This window comes from Lontra canadensis, unplaced genomic scaffold (genome assembly GCF_010015895.1).
Source record: "Lontra canadensis isolate GAN:19392208 unplaced genomic scaffold, GSC_riverotter_1.0 scaffold75, whole genome shotgun sequence".
NCBI lineage: Eukaryota > Metazoa > Chordata > Mammalia > Carnivora > Mustelidae > Lontra > Lontra canadensis.
This window is the reverse complement of record NW_022631069.1, coordinates 7,233,166-7,257,016: the sequence shown is the minus strand read 5'-3', so window position 1 is coordinate 7,257,016 and position 23,851 is coordinate 7,233,166. Positions and strand designations below refer to the sequence as shown.

At 36.1% G+C, this 23,851-nt stretch overlaps 1 protein-coding gene across 5 annotated transcripts in view; it reads right to left on the bottom strand.

The window, feature by feature from the left end:
• Positions 1-23,851, bottom strand: part of ST7L (suppression of tumorigenicity 7 like) — a 110,965-nt gene that overhangs the window by 45,679 nt on the left and 41,435 nt on the right. For 2 of the 5 annotated variants that reach the window (XM_032881436.1, XM_032881437.1), the window contains 3 exons: positions 17,846-17,996; positions 13,746-13,838; positions 7,015-7,748 (listed from right to left, as the gene is read on the bottom strand). In XM_032881436.1, coding sequence (XP_032737327.1) covers positions 7,570-7,748; positions 13,746-13,838; positions 17,846-17,996 — 423 coding nt within the window. In that variant the 3' untranslated portion in view covers positions 7,015-7,569. Of the gene's footprint in view, positions 1-7,012; positions 7,749-13,745; positions 13,839-17,845; positions 17,997-23,851 lie in introns of those variants that run through there. The other 3 variants (XM_032881435.1, XM_032881438.1, XM_032881434.1) reach the window with 3 other exon arrangements.

Genomic DNA, 23,851 nt, shown 5'->3' with positions numbered 1-23,851 from the left:
AGAAGTACACCTGCTACCTAAAATTCCCATGTTAACCAGAAAATACACACAAGTTATATTTTAGACCAAAAGTTTATTCTGTTCAGTTAAACTTCCCCAAATAATCCTTCACAAACTTACCCTCTGATTTTGAAAGAAGAATGATATTGAAACATGGGGTTTACATTTGTAATTTAAATTAAGTTTCTTTTTTTTTACCATTTCAGAGAGTTGATTAAATTCCCTCTGAATCTTTACAAACCGGTGCCTACTGTTTCTTTAGTATTACTGTACATTCAGAGAGTTAGATAGGCTGAAGTTTTTTATACTGTTGTCTAAGTATGTGATGGAATGACCAGTGTTCTTCATTCTTAAGAGGCTTACTAGCAAGAAAAGGAATGAAATTAAAGCGAACCAATTTGAAAGACAAAAAAACAAATGGGCATTCTTTATTTTAAAGCATCAGAGTTCATCAAATAGGCTTATGCTGTAAAGAGGGAAGAGTTCTCCAGGTAGTTGGTCTACTGATGTTTTTGTTTTGCTGAAGCATTTCTGCAACCTAAATGTCTTTTCTATTTTCTGAAAATCTGTATCGGCCTTTTCATTTAAAACTCTTCTCCAAATTCATCTCCTGTAGGAAGACTTCCCTAGCAAAACCACTGCACTATCACCACTCCATCATTCTATATCCCTTCAGCATTACTATTTTGTTTAAAATGTATTCTTTTGTACTTGTTCTGCTCTAAGTTGTGAACTGACATATTATTGAAACCAAAAATATATATCATGACTAAAGGGCTATCTATTGTGTGATTTTAAGCAAGTCACTTAACTTGAATGACTCAAACTTCCCCATTTAAAACATTGGAAAACCACAATCTGTCCTCCAATGGCTCAGTTAAGAAAAAAATGAGAGTCTAAGTATATACTCTTAAGAACAAAGATAATAACTAACTGAAACCTAAATTACTCCTGGTTTAGAATCATAATATATTAAGTAGTCATACAAATTTAGTTCTCTTGAGCATTACAAATTTGATTGGTGGGAGAAGGAGCAAAGCTTGACTCAAGAAAGAAGCCAGTAGGGGCGCCTGAGTGGTTCAGTGGGTTGGGCCTCTGCCTTCGGATCCGGTTGTGACCTCAGGATCCTGGGATGGGGCCCTGCCTCGGGCTCTCTGCTTGGCTGGAAGCCTGCTTCCCTCTCTCTCTCTGCCTGCCTCTCTGCCTACTTGTGATCTCTCTCTCTGTCAAATAAATAAATTTTTAAAAATAAATAAATAAATAATAACTAAAGAAAGAAGCCAATAAAAACTATTCCTCAAGATTATAATTTTATTCTGTATCCCATTATTCTCTCCATTTAGGGGACTGCGCTGGGTCTGCAAAAACAAAGATGTTTTCTAAAAGAAAAATCAGTAGGTTTCCTGATATGAATTCTAGTATCACTTGTGTAATGGGTTTGGGAATAAGCAACCGACATCAATATCTAAGCACCAGTCTTCTGAAAACCGTAAGGCAGTCCGTTTGCCCCAAGTGCTAATGATTAAGCAATCAGTCTATCAGTAGCAATTAGTGACAGGATGTCCTCAACTTTGACTCTGGGACGTTGCTTTGAAGGGGAAAGGATGGTTAAATATACTGCCAAATAAATTCAGGAAAAGCTTTTGTGAACTTCACAGTTGACAGGCACATGTTAATAGGGAAAGAACATGTTTTCCACAAACTTCACAACTGAAGGAAACCCTGGGGAAGGGGTATAAACATGCATTAAAAAGTACATTGTCTTGCCTTTTATTCTTTTTTCCTCCTCTTTGTAAAGAAGAGTTTAGTACTCAGAAAAAATGGATAAAGAAGTGTAACAGCAATATCACAAACTTCAGTCTGGTTCTTTTTGAAGAACAATCAGAATGAAGCATGAGAAATACCCCTAATAGAAGTAGAGAACATCTTTTCTCTTGATAGAAATATCCCAATTAATTAAGAAAATCAAAATAGGAATATGCTAGACTGCCCAAATAACGACTGAATTCAGTGGCACTAGCAAGAGAACAAAAATGTAAGCATACAAAATGTTTTGACCTGTCACTCAATGGGCTCCTTTTGTTATCAGTATGATCTCTGGGAAATGCCTCAGATATACTGCTGTGGAAATAGTATGGTTACAGAAAAATATTTTGTGGGACTACAAGCTTGGTTGCAATTCAAAATGTTTTAAGAACTATGTCAGTTCTTAGGAACTAAAGAAGTCTCACAGGTTTGAAAAGTAATCCATTTTCAAACAAACTGAAGAAACTTGTTTTACTTGTTGGTTGAATTTCTGAATGTGGCCCTAAGTATTTAATAAAGAGGGATACAACTTTCAAAGATTTTTAGTATGAATGAAATCAGATGGAGAATATAAAAAATCACTTCCTCCTACGAACAGGTTTCATGTCATGGTTATAACAATGGAAAATTAGGAACCTTTGGAAATAATATATTTTTCCACTGGTATATATCAATATAAAATTATACTTATCTATCAACTCCCCTAGGTATGAAGACGGTCTTTGCCCTGAAAAAAAAAAAATGATGAGAATAGTGTACAAACCTCAAAAGTTTTGATCCCTATTCAGTAAAGCATACTTGGCATTTATTTCTGCTTATTATTTTTTTAAATGTAATTTGGGGAGAAAAATGTTAATTATTTTTGGGAAGGGGCTGAAGAAATCCCAGTGGAACACTCCGTAGAAAGGTCTTTTGTTAGCATAACATCTGACCTTCTATATCTTTGGAAATCATACAACTTGGCTAATGTAGTCCTTAAAGAATTAATCAAGCAGATTGTTAGGCCTTAGTTACACTGGAGCCAGCCAATTATGAGTTGCTCAGAAATTCATCACTGGCATGTCCAACCACATTTTCCCACATAAAGATTAGTAAAAATATGTGGAAACAGGGCCCATTCCCACCTCAGCACAGCTACAGTATGTGTTCAGTGAAACAGATTTCAACAAAGTTTTGCTTTAGTGAAACAAACTATTTATTTGGGAATCTTTCTGATCCCTATCTTTGCCCACTAACACCTTTTTCTGCCAGGTTGCAAAGGCTAGCTATTCTATTTCATTAAAACCCAACTAGGGGTTTTTATATATGCCAACACACTTCTGAATTCAAAGTACTAAAATCACATGTTACAAGCCTGAATTCATCAGTAAGTCAGTGAAACCTCCAAAGACCATCTATAGTCTTCACTGCTGTGATAACGCCCTCCCAAGACTTAGTAAGAAGAAAGCTTTTCTTGCAGGAGAGAAATGAAAGGGGCCAGGCTAGATGAAGATTGGTTCTCTAAGGAGAGGGCAGTGCTGCTCTTAAATAAAGAAGCTCCTTTCAGATAAGCAGAATCAGATTCCAGTTCATTTGGTTTGCTGGCTACCCTTACTTTGAACTCTCATATTTAACCCAGCAGGCTTCAAAGCAGGTGAGAAAATGACCTACCACTTAAAAGCACTTTTTCCTTTTTCAGGAATTCTGGTCTTGGAGAGTATCAGCTCTGATATCAGCACATTCCACATCTCCAGGGATTTATGCAATTTTTTTTTTTTTATTGCTCTATGTCGAATGTCAGACTTGGTTTTCATCTCAGCCAGGAGAAAAATCAAGAAAGAAAGCCCTAACTTGCTGAAACTGAAGTCTTATTCCACACAGCTTCGTACATGCAAAAGATAGGGCACTAAAACCACTAACCATTCTAATTACTCTTCCATTTATCTCAATCTGAGGCACAGTGAGGATTATAAAAACCATTAATCCCTAGTGCCTTGTTTCACAAAAAAGCAATTTTTGTAACAAACGTATTTTCACAAATTCAGATTAAATTTAGTCTATCATATGAGCTAATATAAAAATATATCAGATGAGGAAGAGACCATGATAACAATGGAAAAAATTTAGGCAATTTTCTTAAATTGCTTTGCCTGACTAAATAGATTAATTTCCATTATATTTGGCTATCAAATATCTGACCTAATTGAAAATCCTAACATAGGCAGTTTGCAATTTGTCAATATTTGATGTTCTACAAGGCAGTTTGCCAGGACCTACAACCTGAAACATTTCTCCACTTTTGGTGGTACAAATACACATAATGTACCAGCAGTACTGCTTAAATGACACCTAGCCACCATTTATACTGCAATTTCTATGGGAAAATACATTTTGAGTTTACTAGCAGAACACAGCTCCTCCCAACCGTGAGGGGGTTAGGATTTCTCATCACAGCTGCACTTTGGTGATAATGATGACAATGATGGGTGGCGACAAGAGTAACACTTCCCTAGTTTCTATTGTGGACAGACATGGTTCTAAACACCTATCATATTTTAAACTCATCTAACCCTCACAAGTGCCTATGAGGGGGAGAAATGGTTAAGTAACTTACCCGAAGTTGCACAGATAGTAAGTGTCAGGGCTGGAACTCAAAGGAAAGCAGTCTGGCTCCAGAGCCTATGCTCATTGCTATCCCGTAACGCTGCGCCTCTCTACCTGGAAGAGGTGGCACTCTCCAGGCCATATAAATTCCTCCTGTTGCAGGGAGAGGACAGCAGGGCTTCTCAAGTTTTAAAAGTGCATATATGATCACCCGCGGGTCTTGCTAAAATGCAGATTCAGGAAGTTGCTAGTGGCACCAGAGGTTCTGCTTTCTAACAAGTTTCTGGGTGATGGTGAAGCTCCTACTGCATAGGCCATTAAGTAAATAGGGAAAGAAGTAGAATTTGAGCCCCTAGCTCCCTCCTGGCTAGCCGGCTGGTAGGCATTTTTACGCTGTGTTTATAATCTGAGGATTGCCTACATGTAATCACTTTTCATAAATTCTTCAATGGAACCTGCCCTTGGTACTGCTGCATGGCAAATATTGGTGTGCAGGTACCTTGAGTAAATATTTAGCTTTTAGGAACTAAAACATGTAAAGGCCACCGGATAAAATGTGGCTATAAAAGTTTGCTGTGAGGCACATTTTTAACTATATGCGACCAACTATACAAATATCTAAGGATGGTAAATAAATGCCTGTTTATTGCTCACTACCTAGAACCACAGTAGATTAATAACTTTTGGTCTAAAAAAGAAGCTTTCAGTTTAAAATGTACAATTACTCATTCTCAGACTCTGCTAGAGGAGTGCTAAGGAGCCTGTGCTATGTAATCTTCCAGATTCTCTTGGAGCGCCAGCCATGTCTCAGATAAAGACAGATACTACATACTAACATTGATGGCTACAGCGGACGGTGAATGCACCCTGCACTAATTTTAACAGGTATCTCATGGAAGTACACGACTAACATATGCTACATATCGATTCTAGATTCTAAATCTCTCCCTCACTCCATTTTACCTCCTTTCCAATGCCCTGAGAGAACTCCAAGGACCATCCCTCCCACCGCTTGCCTGTGATCTCAAATACACAGCTGCATATATTTTTCCAGTTCTTAAATGGATGGGATTCCCTTTCCAGTCAATTTTTTTCCATGCCAGAGTACACATAAGGTCATCTCAGTTTGAGATGCACTCACTCCCCAGCCAGCACCACTGCGAACAACAGTTGCCGTATGATCACTACACTTCGCTTTTACACCGAAAGGAAACAGTCAGTTTCCAACCCAAATATCTATACTCCCTGAACAATAGTGGAAAGTCATTCTCCTTGAAGACTGACCCAGAATCAATGTAGTATCAGACTGCTAGGCCTACTGCCAGTGGCAACTTAACACATTATGCAGCTGACCTTCAGGGAAAAAGGGAAACCAGTGCTTTTACTCCTGGTGCCAGAAGAAAACCAACTAATCTTTAAGGCACCAAATAAACTGTTCTTAAGGCAGCAAAAAAGATTGTGAGGAAACAGGGAGTTAGAACAGATGCATATAGAGAAAAATACAGAAATTACATTGCTGAGTAAGGGCTAGTGTTTCTACAGTTCCCAGTGCTTTTTGATTTGGGACTAAAATGAATTAGCATTTTCCTTCTGTGTTTGAAAATGTGAAGTTGTATAAGAAAGACCCATTTTTATCCAAATGGCCAAAAGACATATGAAAGTATTCAACATCACTCGGCATCAGGGAAATACAAATCAAAACCACACTGAGATACCACTTCACACCACTCAGATTGGCTAAAATTAACCAGTCAGGAAACAACAGGGGTTGGTGAGGATGTGAGAAAGGGGAACCCTCCTACACTGTTGGTGGGAATGCAAGCTAGTACAGCCACTCTGGAAAACAGTGTGGAAGTTCCTGAAAAAGTTGAAAATAGAGCTACCCTACCTACGACCCAGCAATTGCACTACTGGGTATTTACCCTAAAGATACAAACATAGTGATCCGAAGGGGCACATGCACCCCAGTGTTTATAGCATCAGTATCCACAAGAGCCAAACTATGGAAAGAACCCAGATGTCCATTAACAGATGAATGGATAAAGAGGATGTGGTATCTATATATATAATGGAATATTAAGCAGCCATCAAAAATGAAATCTTGCCATTTGCAACAACATGGATAGAACTAGAGAGTATTATGCTAAGCAAAATAAGTCAATCAGAGAAAGACAATTATCATATGATCCCACTGATATGAGGAATTTGAGAAACAAGACAGAGGATCATAGGGGAAGGGAGGAAGAAATGAAACAAGATGAAACCAGAGAAGGAGACAAACCATAAGAGACTCTTAATCTCAGGAAACAAACTGAGGGCTCCTGGAGGAGAGGGGGATGGGAGGGATGGGGTGGCTGCGTGATGGACAAGGTATGTACTATGGTGAGTGCTGTGAACTGTGTAAGACTGATGATTCACAGATGTGTACCCCTGAAACAAATAATACATTATATGTTAATTTTAAAAAAAGACCTTTTTTTAAAGGCTTATCAACTTAAAGGGACTTCTCTTTGGTAATTTTACTTTGAGCCAGTGACATTAATTACTAAGTTTGTGTAGAAGAGTAAATAATCGTGGGATAGTCTCTCTAATATCAGTCTTCACATACCATCTAGACTCAGCTCAGGAAATGGGGAAGTAGTTCAAATTAAAGGAAAAAATGAGAATAAAGGTCTATCCATGGTTCTACACCCAAGGTTGGGGAAGGCCAATTAAGAACACACAGATACAACAGTGAGAAGCTTTGAGTAAAGAAGCACATTCTGTACCCAGGCGAATGCTCCATCTGTCCATCTTACCTACTTACTCTCCATCAGCAGACTTTATCATTAATTATTTCATTTAAACGGAAAAATTGAAATAGGAAATTGTTTCCCAAATAGGGATTTTTTTTTTAAATGCCAAAAAGAAAGAATTGAAAAGAATTGGGTTATTCCTTAGCTAGGAACAGCGCTATATTTACCACCAAAAGTGATCTACAAAGACCAACTTTATCATGTTGTACCATTGTATTCTTTAAACTTTTAAGCAACAAAAATAAAGCTCAAGTTACCAAAAACTTATGTTTGACATATTTATGGAGCTACTTGACAAATCAATTCCTGTAATTTACGGTAACAAACATCTTCCCCTGATCAGCTGGTTTAGCACAAACAGATCAGAGATGGTTTCTTATGTGTTTTACAAATACTCTACACAAGTCCTTGAGATCATACTTACAGCTTTAGCAAAAACACCCATGATTTCAGGAAACTGGTGTGTGAGAAGAGCTATCACTGCTGTAGAAGAACACAGTCCTGCTGTGAAATGGATGAAAAAAGGAAGCTCCTTCTTTGGGTAAACAGAAACATGATGAAAGGCTGCAAGGGAGAAAAGGTAGAAATGGATTTTATTGGAGAATAAATATAGTGTAAGCCAGTTTTGGTATTTTCAAACAACGTTTGAAACTAAAAAGGAAAATAATTGTTTTAAAAAAGAACAAGGCATCTCTGGCTAAGTAAGGCAGAAGAAAGTTATCCATTATTTATTCCAGCAGCAACGGTGTATCTACAGAGCCAGATGACTGTGCCAGCGATGGGAATAGGATGGCATCGTGGGAAAGAACACTAATTGTAAAGTCATGCTGAGGTGGTTTGAAAAAGAGCTTTGTCACTTATTAGCTGTGTGATCATGAATAAGCTGCTAAGCCCTCTCCTAGTTGCTATGGAGTTGTTATGATGAACACTGTAAGTCCCTAAATGTGAGTTGTCATAATTCTTTCTCTTCAGGAGTTCGAGAGACAGAAGTGTGGTTGCAGATTTCCCAGAGCCATAATTTTACCCAGTTATTAATAAATGTTCTACGTATGGCATTTCATAGAGCACCATAAAAATTGAACCAGAACACCAAAGCCCTAGGATTCTGAGCATAAATGAAGTCCCTTGTCTTATCTTATCACATTCCCACATTAACTCAGGTATTATTTTACTAAGGACTGGATATTTCATTACTAATAGTATTCAAGTACTTATATCTTACTTGAAATTTGATTGAAAATACCTGAATACCAATGCTGACATGAGCCTATTACCATGCTTGGCACACAGTAGGTGCTCAATAAATATCTGTTAAACTGAGAACTATTCTGGGACTTCATTAGTCCAGGAAGTTGACTGCTTAGGGCTGGACACAAACCCAGGAATTCCTGATGTAATATCCTGCATAAGTAAGGGATGACTAATTCAGTGCTGAATCAAGGTCAGCTATAAATTTCACTTTTTTTCAACATAATGATTCACAGAGAAGATTACACCTAAGTTTCCTTTGGTAGCCATATTTTTTATGTCTTATACTATGCTTAAAAGTATAAGCCAAAAACTGAACTCATTAAAAATCCAGAAAATTTCCACAGGCTTGAGCCACATTTAAAGTAAAAGCACACCAAATCTGAATTTTTTTTAAAAAAAGTTATAAACATTAGAAGCTGTGGACAACATTGTATTTTCAGGACCCAAAAAACCTGCAGTCCCTTTTGCCCTGTCCCTCAAACATAAGAGGTCAACTTCTTCCAGCAAACCAAGGAAATAAGCTATGGTACTTGCAAAGACAGGAACACTTATGTATATCAATGCTTACTAAAATTCCTATCATGTGAGAGACAGCAACACTGATAATTAATTAAACTGTATAGCATTTTATGATTTACAAAGTGCTTTAATTTATATTAATTTTATTTTTTCAACAGCCTTAAGAGATAGTATTATTTCCACTTTATAAGGTAGAAAACGATATAGCTTTAAGATAACTTATATGATAAGATAACTTAAACAATATAGCTTTAAGATAACTTCCTAAAATACAAGCCTTTTATATTATAGGAGACACCTAATTTTTTCTTTTTGGATTGCTTTCTTTCTTTCTTTTTTTTTTTTTTTTTTAAGATTCCATTTATTTATCTGATACAGAGAGAGATCACAAGTAGGCAGAGAGGGCGGGGAGGCAGGCTCCCCGCGGAGCAGAGAGCCCGATGCGGGGCTCGATTCCAGGACCCTGAGATCACAACCCAAGCCGAAGGCAGAGGCTTAACCCACTGAGCCACCCAGGTGCCCCTTGGACTGCTTTCTGTAGATTCGTCTGTCAGTCAATGTTTGGCCAATACATCAGTATAATGAATGACTAGTACAGAAACACTCCCTTGGACGTAAAGTTCAAATTTCATCACTGGCTTGTAGAGAAAAATTTATCAGGAGGCATAAAAGACAACTAAATAGCTATGTGAACTAAGGGAATAGTTCAAGTCTGAACTTATGAGGTTCATAAGCAAATTCCAGAATGCTGTAAGTCATATCAAGGTTGAAGGAGAATTGAAAACAAAAAAACATTAAGTACTCCTGGGTATTAGAACTCCACATTATTAAAAATGTGTGCATTCTACCACAGTCTGAGACAGACAAATGCTCTCAGAACAAATAATATAATCAAACAAAACCCCCAGCATATCCCTCCTCTTCTACCTCCTGGATTTGCAAATGTGCAAGTACTCTAGAAATAATAAAGGCCTGCTAAAAAAAAGCAAACTCTCCATTCTTGTAGCCTGTGACTCTGGCAGTACATAATAATTACCCTGATTTTATTCATATTACTATGTAAAATTGGCCTTATATCAGGGAACTTTTGTAATGATTTGGGGGAGGCATTATATTAGGCTAAACGTATTAACCTAATATAATACACTCGTGCATATTGATGTTCCATAATTCCAAAGACTGATTTCTTTGCTTAAATATCCTTGTTTCTATAAATGGAAAAACAACAAGAACAACTACTACCAGCACCACTGTAGGAAAGAAAACAAAATTTCTTTCACTAATGACCTTCTAATTGCCAGAGTTAATGGATTCTTCGTAGTAATCACCTTCTTTGATATCAGATACTCCTCCTCACTTGGAAATTTTTCCCTCCTTTTAGTTCCTAGCCTATCTAGTTCTGGTTCTTGTCCTGTCTCTCTGACCACTCCTTCAATGAATCTTCCCAACACCTTATCAGCCACCCATTCCTTCAACATTTTTGTGCCCTCACGGTTCCACTCTGAGTTTACTTCTCACCTACACAGTCTCCTTTAGTGATTTCATCCATGCCCAGAAAATGAGGATTCCCAAGTTGGTTTGGTGATGTAGAGCAATGCAGAGAGAAAGAGAGAGTGGAGCCCCCAGGAGTCCTGTTTATACAACCTGACTCTGTCCCTAGGCCACAGCTAACTACACCAGGAATAAACACCTGGATAAATCCATGCTCTCTCTCTTCCAGAAGTTTTAGAAGCTGGACTGAGATCTTATTCATGGTATATTATTTGCTTGAACTGATGATGTGTAAAGTAGAGCCATGTAAGGGCATCAAGTTTGGTACATGAGTGTCTAAGAAGGGAAAGCTGAATGACAAAGACAGAAAAATGAAGCAGACACACTGAGAGTAGCAGAAATGAGAGCTCATACAGAGAGGAGATGGAGTTGGGAAAGGAGAAAAAGAGAAGTGTGAACAGGAGAGACAGAAAAAGGCAGCCAGAGATAGAGATATACAGATAACTGACTCCTAGAAATCCTGATAGCCTTCTAGTTTCTGGTTCTAGTGCCTTCTGAGGTCTGACTAGAATTGCTGCCTTTGGATTCTTTGAGATAATCCAGTCTTCTCCTATCAAATTCCTTTGAAGTTTAAAACAGCTATTACCCAAAGAATACCTACAACATTTACTATTTATATAATGTACATGTATTTATATACATATATATCTTATAAATATATCTTAGGCCCACATATTATTTAGAGATATAAAAAATTAAAATGTGTGTATATATAGGTACTAAATAGATTATATAATAAAATATTTAAGAATGCGTTCATACACATGTACACACACACACACACATATCTGGTATACATGCAACATACTCAAAGCCTGAATTTATTTACTTCCCCGCACTCCTGTTCCCAAACCCGCTCCCCCTGCTGTATAATGGATTTCCCATTCTTCAAGTCAATCAAGTCAGATTTGGGAATCATCCCTGGCCTTAGATAGACAGGCACTCCCCATTCCAGCTTCCTTATAATCTATCTCATATATGCAGCACTTAACACATGGTTTATCAGTTTTTCTATTAACTCGTGAGCAGTTCAGGAGTTTGGAGTAGGATAAGGAGGAAAAGGTACTAAAATTTAATATTTTTGCTGGGTACTAGCAATGTATTTGGCCCATTTATGACATTAAGGAGGGCACTTGATGTAATGAGCAGTGGTATTATATGCAACTGATGAATCACTAAACTCTACCTCTGAAACAAAAAAAAAAGAAAGAAATTAATAAATTTGACTAATTAAAATATTTACTGAATATCAATTTTCACTGTGAACATTATAGAGATGCATAGAGGGATGATAAAGAGAATCCTGGCCTCCAAGTTTACAATCTAGAAGGGGGAGGTTAAGAAGTACACGAAGTACTTTGAGAGTTCAAAGAAAAACAGATAACTTATCTCAGAGGATGGAAGAAAATAAAAGACCCTGGGAGAAAAAGATCAGCATACTCGATTTCCATAATCTCTCCTATATTTTCATCTGTTTGTTTGGACTTTTCAGCTCACTATGTTTGTTGGCTGTAAAACTGCAACTTTCCTTCTTTGACTTGAGTTCTAATGGCCCCAGAACTGTAAAAACTGTGGCGTGGGTTTATATCACCTAAGGAAATATGGTGCTAGTGTTTATAACCTTCAGCATGCTTACTTATTGGTTAAATCATAAAAAGAAAAGTTACACATAAATTTACCAGTTCACAGGGAAGAAGAGTAGTGGATAAGGCAGCTGAGACAAATAAGTATAGATCATTCTTTTGAGGTCTGGCTTCCTGAAAGCAAGGACTCAATGAGACTCTCAGAGATCATAACCCTATATACATCTGGTTCTGCCCCTAAGTCCGTGACTGCTCTTTTTAGAACTGGAAAGTGTAGTCCCTTCAATTTCATTCTTCGTAAAGATTGTTTTGGCTATTCTGAGTGTCATACCTTTCCATATAAATTTTGAGGTCAGCTTCTCAGTTTTTGCAAAATCCCTCCTGGGATTTTAGTAGGGATTGTATTGAATCTATAGATCAATTTGGAGAGAATTGCCATATAAATAATATTGGGTTTTCCAATTAATAAACATGGAAGGTCTCTCCATTTACTTAGATTTTCTTTAATCTCTCCCAGAAAATTACATTGTTTTTAGCATACAAGACACATACTTCTTTTGTTAAGTCATTCCTAAACTGTTTGTTCTTTTTGATGCTACTGTGATTAGAAATGTTTTCTAAAGTTCATTTTTGGACTGATTATTCACTGCCAGTATATAAATATGCAACTAAGTTTTATATGCAGATATTATATCTTGCAAACTTGCTGAACTTGTTTATTAGATCTAAAGTATTTTTATGAATTTCTTAGGATTTCCTACAGAGAACATGATGTCATCTGTGAATAAAGACAGGTCTTCTTCCTTCCCAACATGAATTCCTTTTATTTATTTATTTTTTTCTGCCTTGATTGCACTGATTAGGATCTCCAGTACAATGCTGAAGAGGAGTGGGGAGAGCAGACATCCCTGCCTTATTCCTAATCTTAGGGAGAAAGCATTCAGTGTTTAAATCATAAAATCACCATTAAGGATACTGTCAGCTGTGGGGTTTTCATAGATGCTGTTTGTCAGGTTAAGGAAATTCTCTTTCATTCCTAGTTTGTTCAAAATTTTTACCATGAATGGTTGTTGGATTTTTTTGTCAGCCGCTTTTCCTGCATCTGTTGTCATGTATTCTCTTAACATGACGCATTGCCTTTTGAAATGTTAAAACACTTGCATTTGTGAGGTAAATCCCACTTGCTCTGGAGTATAATCTTTTTTATATGTGGCTGGATTCAGTTTGCTAATATTTTGTTGACCATGTTTGTGTCTATATTTATGAGGGATATCGTTCTATAGTTTTCTTGTAATGTCTTTGGTTTCGGTATCAGGGTAATACTGGTCTCACAAATAAGCTGGTAAGTGTTCTTTCTCCCTTTCTTTTCTGAAAAGAGTTTGTGAAGGATTGGTATTATTACTTCTTTAAATGTTTGTAAGATGACTGCTCTTTTTAATATCTTCAATTCTTGTGTTCTTCATTGCATCTCACATAGCATTTTACCCCAAAAATACATGGGAATGAACTTATGCAACTATATCCAAGAAGTGGCTAAAGTAATATTTTAAACAGTATCCTGAACTTCAACCAAAGGCAGTTTTACTATGAGAAAAATACTATGAAAAACAATCTCACAAGTACTTTTAAGTTTAGGAAAATTAGAATATTTACTTACTAGGTAACAGCTCTCTATCAGCAGTCTCTGTGCAGCTGGGATAAGGATAAAATAGATGGCCTTTCTCTAATGGATATGGAATCATTCTAAAAGCTGAGGAAAAAAAAAATACACAGGTTGACATTCCATTCAGATTCACTTTCATCCCATACTACAGATCGAAGCTATTTTGGAGACATATCTTTATAAAACTTTCACATAGAATTTATTAATTTTTTTAGAGATACTTTTAGATGAAAGAAACAAAGTAAGCAAAAGAAGGACTAAGAGGAAGAATAAGATTTATTTAGAGAATAAAATGGTCTGGCTGGAATAAAACTAAAGGGAGTAATGGGTGATAAGGCTGGCTGGATCCTTCTTGCCTCTGTCTCCTGGCTATAAACACAACAGACTTAACTCTGTGGGTATGAATTCCTTTTCTTCCAGGAATCTTCATAAAATTGCCACATGTATAACTGTTGTGACCTTAACTGTTAGCAACCTATAAGAGTTCTCAACGGCTCCTAACTTCATGTGTTAGATGTCACTAAAATTTTCTATAAGCAGAATTTAACTTAGATCAGAGGTCACCAAAGCATCACCCATTGGCCAGACCTGGACCAATATATATATTTATAAATAAAATTTTATTAGAATACAGATGTTAAAACTGCTTGTTCAGGGGTGCCTGGGTGGCTCAGAGGGTTAAGCCTCTGCCTTCAGCTCAGGTCATGATCTTGGAGTCCTGTGATAGAGCCCTGCATTGGGCTCTCTGCTCAGCGGGGAGCCTGCTTCCCCCTCTCTCTCTGCCTATTTGTGATGTCTCTCTCTCTCTGTCAAATAAATAAATAAATAAATAAGACTTAAAAAAAAATCCTGCTTGTTCATTTATATATTATGTAATGCTGCTTTCATGCTACAAGAGTTGGGTAGTTATAACCGCAGCTATAGCCACAGAGACTAAATACTTACCATCTGGCTCTTTACAGAATGAGTTTACCCAACCCTGATCTAGATTATCATCAGCTCTTTCAGACTTCTTAAAGAAGGAATCTTTGTCACCTACTCAACTAGCTGAGTATTCATAAAAATTGTGATAAGGTTTCTGTTTTTCCTTTACTGCTTAGCTCTATAAACTTCTGTCAAAACATGAATTTTGTTCTGCCACAATAAAAAGTAGGAAGTTGTCCAAAGTCACAGAACAAATCAGTGGTAACACTAGGAAATCATTCATAAAGAAGATTATTTATGAAATGCAATGTAAGTTCCATATTTACTGAAAACCTCCTATGTGCAAGGCAGAACATCAGGCACTGAAGATACATAAAGGATCAATGAGATAGAGGACCTAGCTTTGAGGAGCTTATAGACTACTAGAGAAAAAGCAAAAGGAAGTCTAATTACCCAAAGACATTCCACTCCTCAGTTTTAGCAGTCCCAGTTTCATTAATGTGCATATTGTCAGTGGCAAGCACAGTGCCTGACTCTTAGCAAGCAGCTAATGCAGAAGTTCCCCAATTCTCTTGCTTCAAGGATACACAGTACCCTTCATGTCTCTGTTTATGATGTCCCTAGGCTGAAAGAAATAACTAGCAGTTCCCTTTGCATAGTGGGTCCAATATACATATATATATTAAAGGAAAAGAAAAATACATATTTGTATGTATATACATATACATATAACTTAAAGGGAAATATATATTTTTACATATATATAAAATAAATCTATAAATATAAATATATAAAATATAAATACATTTATAAAATATAAATATAAATATATAGTATATATTTATATAAAATATAAAAAATATATATATGTAAAATGAAGGGGAAAACAATTATTTCATTTTTTAAAGGATTTTATTTTTTTAAAGTAATCTCTACACTCAGTATGGGGCTTGAACCTACAACCCCAAGATCAAGAGCAGTATGCTCTACCGACTGAACTAGCCAGGTGCCTCTAATGATTTAATTTTTAAACAATTACATTTTCTTACTAATGGCATGTATGGACCTCTTGGGCACCACATAACTTTTAAAACCTTGGAATCAGATTAGGCACTGCCATCCTCATTTCCTGTTCCACATTAATTTTTTTGTGTGGTACTTCTTTTAACCATAGCAATTAAGAAAAACCCAGCTTTGGGGGCACCTGGGTGGCTCAGTGGGTTAAACCTCTGCCTTCAGCTCAGATCATGATCTCAAGGTCCTGGGATCGAGTCCCACATCGGGCTCTCTACTCCGCAGGGAGCCTGCTTCCTCCTCTCTCTCTCTCTGCCTCTCTGCCCACTTGTGATCTCTCTCTGTCAAATAAATAAAAATCTAAAAAAAAAAAAGTAAAAGAAAAACCCAGCTTTGCGAAGCTATGACATCAAAAGAAATAGAGAATGGAGAGCCACCTAATGGTGAAACCTTCAACTATGCAGAGCTAACAGTTTGAATGATGCTTGACAGATGTTGAGTACTGCTGTGTTTCCACTGAAAATTTTAAATATCCCATGGCACGCTTGTGAATTTGCTACAATGCCCCAAGGTGCCTCAGTACAAAGTTTGGGAACTGAGGGGGTTAACCAATTCTAGTTAATGAGTATTGAATTTATTTTTGAATTTTTATTGATAGCAGGAGTGTACTTTTCAAGACAATCATTATAAGAATTCAACTGACAAAATATTTTGATTAAGCTTTTTCATTTTCTAAGTGATCTTAGGAAGTTACAAATAAGGGATCTGGTAGTTAGTTGAAAAACAATCTAGTTTTCCAAAGAAGATACACAAATGGCCAGTTAGGACATAAAAAAATTTCAACAACACTAATTATTAGGAAAATGCAAATCAAGCCCACAATGAAATACCACTTCACACCCATTAGTACGGCTATTATTAAAAAAAAAAAAAAAGAACAAATGTTGCCAAGGAAACAGAGAAAGAGAAACCTTTGTGCATTGCTGGTGGAATATAAAATGGTACAGCTGCCACAGAAAATAGTAAGACAGTTCCTCAGAAAATTAAACACAGAATTATATAAGCTACTGGTTCCATTTCTAGGTATATTCCCCAAAGAACTGAAAGCAGGAACTTGAACAAATACTTGTAATACCCATATTCATATCAGCATTATTCATAATAACCAAAAGGTGGTAACAACCCAAATGTCCACTGACAGATGAATGGATAAACAAAGTACGTATATACATACAGTGGAATATTATTCAGCCCTAAACAGGAATGATTTTCTGACACGTGCTGCAACTTTATGCTAGTGAAGTAAGCCTGATTTAATATGACAAACACTCATTATAGGATTCCACTATAGAATATACCCAGACTAGTCAAAGTCAGAAACAGAAAGCAGAATGGTTACCAGGGGCTGGAGAGGAGGGAAAAAATGGGGAGTTACTGTCTAATAGGTACAGAATTTTCAGACTGGGATGATGAAAAAGATCTAGGGATAGATGATGGTGATGGTTGCACAACAATGTGAATATACACAACGCCACTGAACTGTACATTTTCAAACTGTTAAAATGGGGGTGCCTGGCTGACCCAGTCGGCAGAGTATGCAATTTGATCTCAGGGTTGTGATTTTGAGCCCCATGTTGGGTGTGGAGATTATTTAAAAATAAAATCTTTAAAAAATAATAAAATGGTTAAAATAGTAACTTTTATGTTATGTGTAATTTACCACAATAAAAAAACAGATTTTTAAAAAAGAACAAGAATTGATACTAGTTGTGAAGAAAATAGTTTCAAGATGTAAAATCAGAAAATAAAACAAAAGTCCAATTTAAAAAATATTACAATAACTCAACCATATTAAAAAGCCTATAAATCAAGGAATGTAAGTTTTCATTTTTTTCCTTTACAAATATGTAATTTAAATGAACATACGGCAGATACTACAACAGTTTCTCATTTTGCTCTTCCTAAATGTGGCATCAGTGTAAGTACATTAAGTATTTCTCCTACCAGTAAACCAAACAAACACCTCTGGGTTCACTTTGAAAGCAATCTGAAAAACAATACATAGGGAAACTCAGACAATCTCATTTAAAAAGGCTGTTTGGGAATGCAATTAATAGTCTGAGAGATTAGTAGTACCTTTGGAAAAGAATACTTACTGCCTTCCCACGTACACTGTAGGAGATTAAGAGCACCTTCTATTCTCTTCCAGTGCTGAAGATGGAAGAAGGCATAGGCGATTGCTTCACTATCACCCCGTTTCAGAATGTGTTCTGGAGGTAAAATTAGACTTTTCATCTCTAGTAAGTACTAGAAAGATAACACACACAAAGACATACCACAGAAAAATGAAAAATTACATAATGTTAAGTTCAAATACCCACAAAAATGCAGATTCAAATTTTATAATGTCAATTTGCTTTAAAAAAAAAAATTAAGCTTGTTGAGATGACAAGAGGGTCACACTGATAACATGTATGTAAAATGCTTCTATATGCCAATTCCAAAGATTAGGATATTCCTAAAGTCAAAAATAAGGGGTAAATGGCTTATTTATGATCTTGGTAAATATGTAATGGAAACTCATGCTGAGGAAATAATGTGAGAATAAATATCCATTTTTCCAAAAGAGAATTAAGTATAAAAATCATAAAATACAATTTTGGAACAATATTTTGTGGTGACATTCAACTTTTTTTCTCTTGTTCTCATTTTATAAATGGAGGAACTTAATTGTGAATACATTCAATTAAATTAATATCTACTGAGAGCAAAGCACTATGTTTGTTAGGAAACACTAGATTCTCTGGAGCGTCCTAATATAATGAGAAAGACAGATTTCTTAAGTTAATAATTATAACAAGACTCTGCTGAGTGTTTTACTAGAGGTATAAACAGTATATGTAAGAATTTGGATAGAAGATACTATTTTTTTTAGCTTTTTAATAATAGCTTTATTGAGATATAATTCATATTTTACAATTCACCCAATTAAGTGTACAACTCAAAAAAAGTGTACAACTTAATGGTTTTTAAATATATTCACAGATATGTACAACCATTATCACAGTCAATTTTAGAACATTTTCATCACCACAAAAAGAATCCCACCCTCCTTATTACCCTCTAATCCCCATTCCCCCTAAGCAACCACTAATCCACTTTGCATCTCTATAAATTTGCCTGTTCTAGCTATTTCATACAAAGAGAATCACATAATATATAGTCTATTTTAACCAGTTTCCTCCACTCTGCATAGTGTTTTCAAGGTACATCCATGTTATATCATATACCAGTACCTCATTCCTTTTTGTGGCTGAATAATATTCCATTATATGAATATACCACATTTATTTATCCATTCATTATTTGATGAACATTTGGTTGTTTTCATCTTTTGGCTATTATGGATAATGCTGCAATAAACATTCATGCACACGTTTTTATGTGAACATCTGTTTTCATTTCTCTTGGTATATACCTTGGAATGGAAGTGCTGGGTCATATGGTAACTATACATTTAGGAGGTATTAATTATGATTTAGGAGTTAAGAATAAACCACTTGATGGAATTTGGGATTCGAATTGATATAAAATGATGTGTAAAACGTAGGTGAACAGATCAGGCAGCAGGTTGGGGAGACACAGCAGGCTGGAGTACAGGCCAACTTAAACAAGTTAAGAAAGCTTAGAGCAAGATACATCTAAGAAATTAGTGAGTGTGCCTGTTAAAGAAGTTATAGCCTATCAGTTCTTATTCACATATGAAATTAAATTATATCTTAAATTCTTAAAGAAAATACTTATCTTAATATTATAATCCACAACAAAAGCAGTCTAATTAAATGTACTAATTACATGAAGAAAGATGCAAAATTAACCACTTGTACATCATCTTTACTATTAAAGTGGTCAACTTAAAACTTTTCAAAAAATGTTTAGTTAGCTAAATACTTCCTCCAAAGACTAAGACCAGAGTACCTTTCCCCTACTAGACTGGTCTGAAACAACCTCTTGGGTTCTACATAATTTGATACCAAATTATGTGTCATAAGGTCCAAACCACATTAACTTCTGTTATAAAATATAGAAAGAGAAACACTCCTAAGAAGTGTTGTACATTGTATATTCTCAAACTTTAAATTCTAAGTTCCTCAGGTTACACAAACTAAGGGATAAACGACATAAATTTGAGCTGAAATTTGTGGCACTTTGTAAAACTGCTATAAGCAGGAAGAAACAAAAAGGTGTAGTGGTTTCAAAATTGAACTTTAGTTTATTAGTCAATATATATGTACGCATTGTATTAATATAGCTAAAATAATTTTTTCTTTTTTATGAAATGTGCCTTTCCAGCACTCACGGAGTTTTTAGCAAGCTCATCTTTAATTACGCTTACTCCTATACCTCAATAAAGCTGGGGGGGGGGGGGAAAGCATAGTTAATCTTGATGTCTCTGGCTCTCTCCTCAAAGTGTAAGAATGCAGTCTACTCATCAATTTATTTTAGCAGATGTCACAAGCTATGAGATTATTTACTAATCCAGTTTGGGGACTTAACATTTCCCATTCAGTTTCTTAAAGGAATGCAGCAGAGGTTGTGTCCTGGTCAAGCAAAGCCCATTTGCTGCCTGGCTGGGTTCTCTCCCCTTAGTGCCTTGGGCCTATGTTCGGGAGGGTAATATTCTTTCTAATCCTCTCTAATCCTTGCCCATTTTTTTAAAACACAGTAAAAGATCACTCGCACCAGGCAACTGTGGGAAAATGGACTCAAATAGCTGACCTCTGACATGACTCCTTATGTTCTTAGCAAGTGCACTAAGAGCTTCTTCAGTAGGAAGCAAAAAAAAAGAAAGAAAGAAAGAAAAAAGCAGCAATCACAATGGAATCTCCATCATAAAAAGAGTATCTCATTTTCAGAAGAAAACTGTTTAAATACATAAACCAAATGCTTTCTATTAAAATTCTGCTTCATTCTACAGGTAGAGGAGACAAAATATCCCAAACGATTTTCAATGAGTTTTAGAATCCTGAAACTTTAAACCAAACCTACCTTGGTAGCAAATGGTAAGCCAAAGATATTCAGTTAACAATTATTCAGTCAAAGTTAGAGAAAATATCAACTAAGTATGTCAAGAAAATCCTCTTTGTACAGCAACTATAAATCTGTATTTTCACTGTTTAATGATCTGAGTGACAATTCAGATCGTAGTCAAACACATATGGCATCTTTATTAGGAACTGACTTCATGGGTTTATATTTTAAAATGTTTGCCCTTTAATCACTAAAAAAAAATCTTTCTTATGCTATCTTATTTTTTCATCATGTCTCACCTACAAGCAAATGTCCTTTCCAATCTGACTTTACAACAAAATAATTCTTATGTTTCAGTTCCTAATAAAACACTGAAATAAAGTTTCATCCTCAAAATTAAGGGAAATTTTTCAATTTAGAGAAAATATCTTTAAAATAGGTAATTATAGACTATAACTTATTTTATCTCCTTCACAAACTGCTACTCAGGAATTTCTTCTACTCAGCATAAGCTATAAGTTACTACACAAGAGAAACTACATCCTTCATATTCTACTACAGCACCTGGCACACTATACTCACACAGTAGGCACTTAAACACTTCCTAACTGACCGGATCTCATATGTATAGAGCTAAAACATCTTCAGACTCATGTTTATATTTCAGTTTTTACTTAAGGATATTTTTTAACTCTCTGGGCAAACTAAAAACAAAACAAAACAAACTTCTGCTATCTAGACTTTATTTTTTTGTGAATAAGAATACGAAAGGTTGAAAACTAAAGAGTGGTTGGTTTGGTTTTTTTTTTCTGCATCTGAAAGTATATGCTTAGTGTACAAAAATTTAAACATTGCAGAATTATACAGTAGAAATACTATATTAAAAGATTGGAGAATAAGGGCACCTACGTGGGTCAGTCAGTTGAGCATCTGACTCTTGGTTTCAGCTCTGGTCATGATCTTAGGGTTGCGAGACTGAGCCCCACATTGGGCTCGACACTCAGCTTGGAGTCTGCTTTAGGGTCTATCGCTCCCTCTGCCCCTACCCCTGCTCTCATGCTCTCGTGCTCTCGCTCTCTCTCTAAAATAAAATAAATAAATGTTTTAATAAAAAGTTTGGAGAATAAAAAAATAAAGAAAAAAGGATAATCTAACATATTTGTCTTGATTTCTTTACACATAACATCCTTAAAAATGGGATCAAACTTTTATGTAACTCACTTTTTACTTCACAACATATGTTGTACATCTCTTCTTATTTCTATGGAGATCTAGCTCATTATTTTTAATTGTTACATAGTATTCCATTAAAAGCTGAGTTATTTTATAAGAAATAAGGCCATGCCGAAATTGTACTACCATTCTTAAAAGGCCAAAAATAATAACATTAAGAAAAACTCATAAAAATATTAAGCAAAATGGCTTCAAAATTCCAAAAAGTGATGGGATCTAAAATTTTACTTTGTTTACTTAGGTCTTTATAGCAAAATAAGTCTAAAGTACAGACATGTCCGTTTACCAAACATTTACTAAATGCCTGATCTGTGCAAGCAGAGTTGCAGACACAAAATGATATGTAAAACAAGAGTTCTGCTTTTTTAGGGAACTAAGGAAGAGACATATAAACAGACCAAAAACCAAACCAAACCCAAGATATGATTAAGGCATTGGAGGAATGGAGAAGAGAGCCATTATCTCTGCTTTGGGAAAAATGGTAAAGACATAAAGACACCTCAGCAGAACAGGCAACAGATGAGCAGGATCCTGAAGAATGAGTAGAAACTTGCCATGTAGAGAAGAGAGTAGGCATATGTGCAAAGGTAGGGAGACATGATGAGGCATGACCAATCCAGGGAATAATGAGATAAGGAACAAAGCAGAAGTGGCAAGGAGTAAGGTTGGAGACAGATGCCAGGCCCACACTGTGAAGGGTTTCTATATATGCAATACTAAGGGGTTGGTCCAGATCGGATAGGTGATAGGGAACAAGAAGAGCTCTTTAAGCCGAGCAACTTTGCTATTTAGGTAGACAACTCTGTTAATGGCCAGTGTGGAGATGGGATTAGGCAGGGAGACTACTGAGAAAGCTGTTTTAATCAGCCAAGCAAAAGATGGAAAGTATTTGAGATTATTTCCACATCTTTACCTATATGTTTAGAAATGCATAGAAAGTGTCTGGCAATAATACAAACCAAACAGACACAGTGGTTGCGTGAGAGAAGTAGAATTGGAAGAGAAAGAATTGGATTTTTTATTTTATAAACTTCTGAAGGTTTTGATTTCTTTTTTAAGAAGCATTCATTACTTTTACAATGATAATGAGAATTTTTTAAAGAGCAGGTGGTGAGGGCATACACTGGGTCAGTGACAGAGGGGAGGCAGTAGATGGCTAGATCCAAAAAACAATTCAAAGGTTATGAGCTGGCAGTCTGGGAAGGGCAGAAGTAAAGATTAATGATGAGAAGATGTTAACAAAGCCATAAATCAAAATCCAGAAATAAGGAAGGACAGGTAAATTGGGGAAGAAACTTAAAAATAAGATTTAAAAAATTCAGTTTGAGGGGCACCTGGGTGGCTCAGTTGGTTAAACATCTGACTCTTGATCCTGGCTCAGGTCATGATCTCAGGGTCATGAGACTGAGCCCCCTAATGGGCTCTGTGCTCAATAGGGGATCTGCTTGTCCCTCTCCCTCTGCTCCTCTGTCTGCTTGTCTCTCTCTCTCAAATAAATAAATAAAATATTTTTAAAATATTCAGTTTGAGGGGCACCTGGGTGGCTCAGTTGTTGGGCATCTGCTTTCGGCTCAGGTCATGATCTCAGGGTCCAGGGATCGAGCCCCGCTTCAGGCTCCCTGCCCAGCGGGAAGCCTGCTTCTCCCTCTCCCACTCTCCCTGTTGGTGTTCCCTCTCTTGCTGTGTCTCTCTCTGTCAAATAAATAAAGATTACTTACTTGCTTAATTAATTAAAAATTTCAGTTTGAGACACATTGAAGTGGCTGAGGTACCTAACAGATATCCAGGTAAAATTCCCACAAGTAGATAAAAATACAAGTCTATAGACAAGGGAGGAAGCCAGAGTTAAAACATACAGGTTTGGAAATTATCAGCAAATAAAATATAGTTGAAGCTAT